The sequence below is a fragment of the Myotis brandtii genome, unplaced genomic scaffold, assembly GCF_000412655.1.
Source record: "Myotis brandtii unplaced genomic scaffold, ASM41265v1 scaffold986, whole genome shotgun sequence".
Lineage (NCBI taxonomy): Eukaryota > Metazoa > Chordata > Mammalia > Chiroptera > Vespertilionidae > Myotis > Myotis brandtii.
The window spans coordinates 2,328,545-2,329,117 of NW_005372102.1; the positions used below are offsets into that span (position 1 = coordinate 2,328,545).

At 69.5% G+C, this 573-nt stretch overlaps 1 protein-coding gene across 1 annotated transcript in view; it reads right to left on the reverse strand.

Moving 5' to 3' along the window:
• WHSC1 (Wolf-Hirschhorn syndrome candidate 1) overlaps window positions 1-573 on the reverse strand; it is a gene marked incomplete at its 3' end in the record, with an annotated part of 63,660 nt that overhangs the window by 28,726 nt on the left and 34,361 nt on the right. The window contains exon 6 of the mRNA XM_014533459.1: window positions 433-568. Coding sequence (XP_014388945.1) covers window positions 433-568 — 136 coding nt within the window. The remainder of the gene's footprint in view (window positions 1-432; window positions 569-573) is intronic.

The following is a 573-nucleotide window of genomic DNA, read 5'->3' on the forward strand; positions in this document are numbered from 1 at the left end:
CCAGCCCTGCACCTGCCCCGGCCCCGCCCTGGGCTCCAGGGACATCACGAGGCCCTGAGCCCGGCGGTGGCTCCGGCGGTGGGTGCGTCCCACACACCAAGAGGTTGCGGGTTTGATTCTCTCACAGAAACAGGAGCTCAGCAGACGCGGAGGTCGGGAACACAGGGGGTCTGTGACGCGGACCCCCCCAGCGCAGCACAGCCCTGGAGAGATGCCCCAGGGCCACGCTGAGCGCGAGGCCAAGTTCTAGCACAGGGCAGCCTACGAGAGCCACAGCCGCTGCCCTGCACCTGCTCGCCCGCAGGAGGACACGTTCCTATCACGGGGTTGCCTATCAGGTCTGAACCTGCACAGGGCTGGGGGCCCCTGGAAACGCTGAGAAGCAGGCCTCCCCCACACGCACACGCACACGCACTCGCACACGGCACCCACCTCGTCCCGGTGCCTCTGGCAGAAAACCAGGAACTGGGACGCGGCGTCGCCCTTCCTGCTGCGCAGCGTGGAGGCCGCGGCCTTCCTCCTCCTGGGCGGAGACCCCGGGCCTCTCGGGGAGCCGGGCTCAGCCACCCTCAG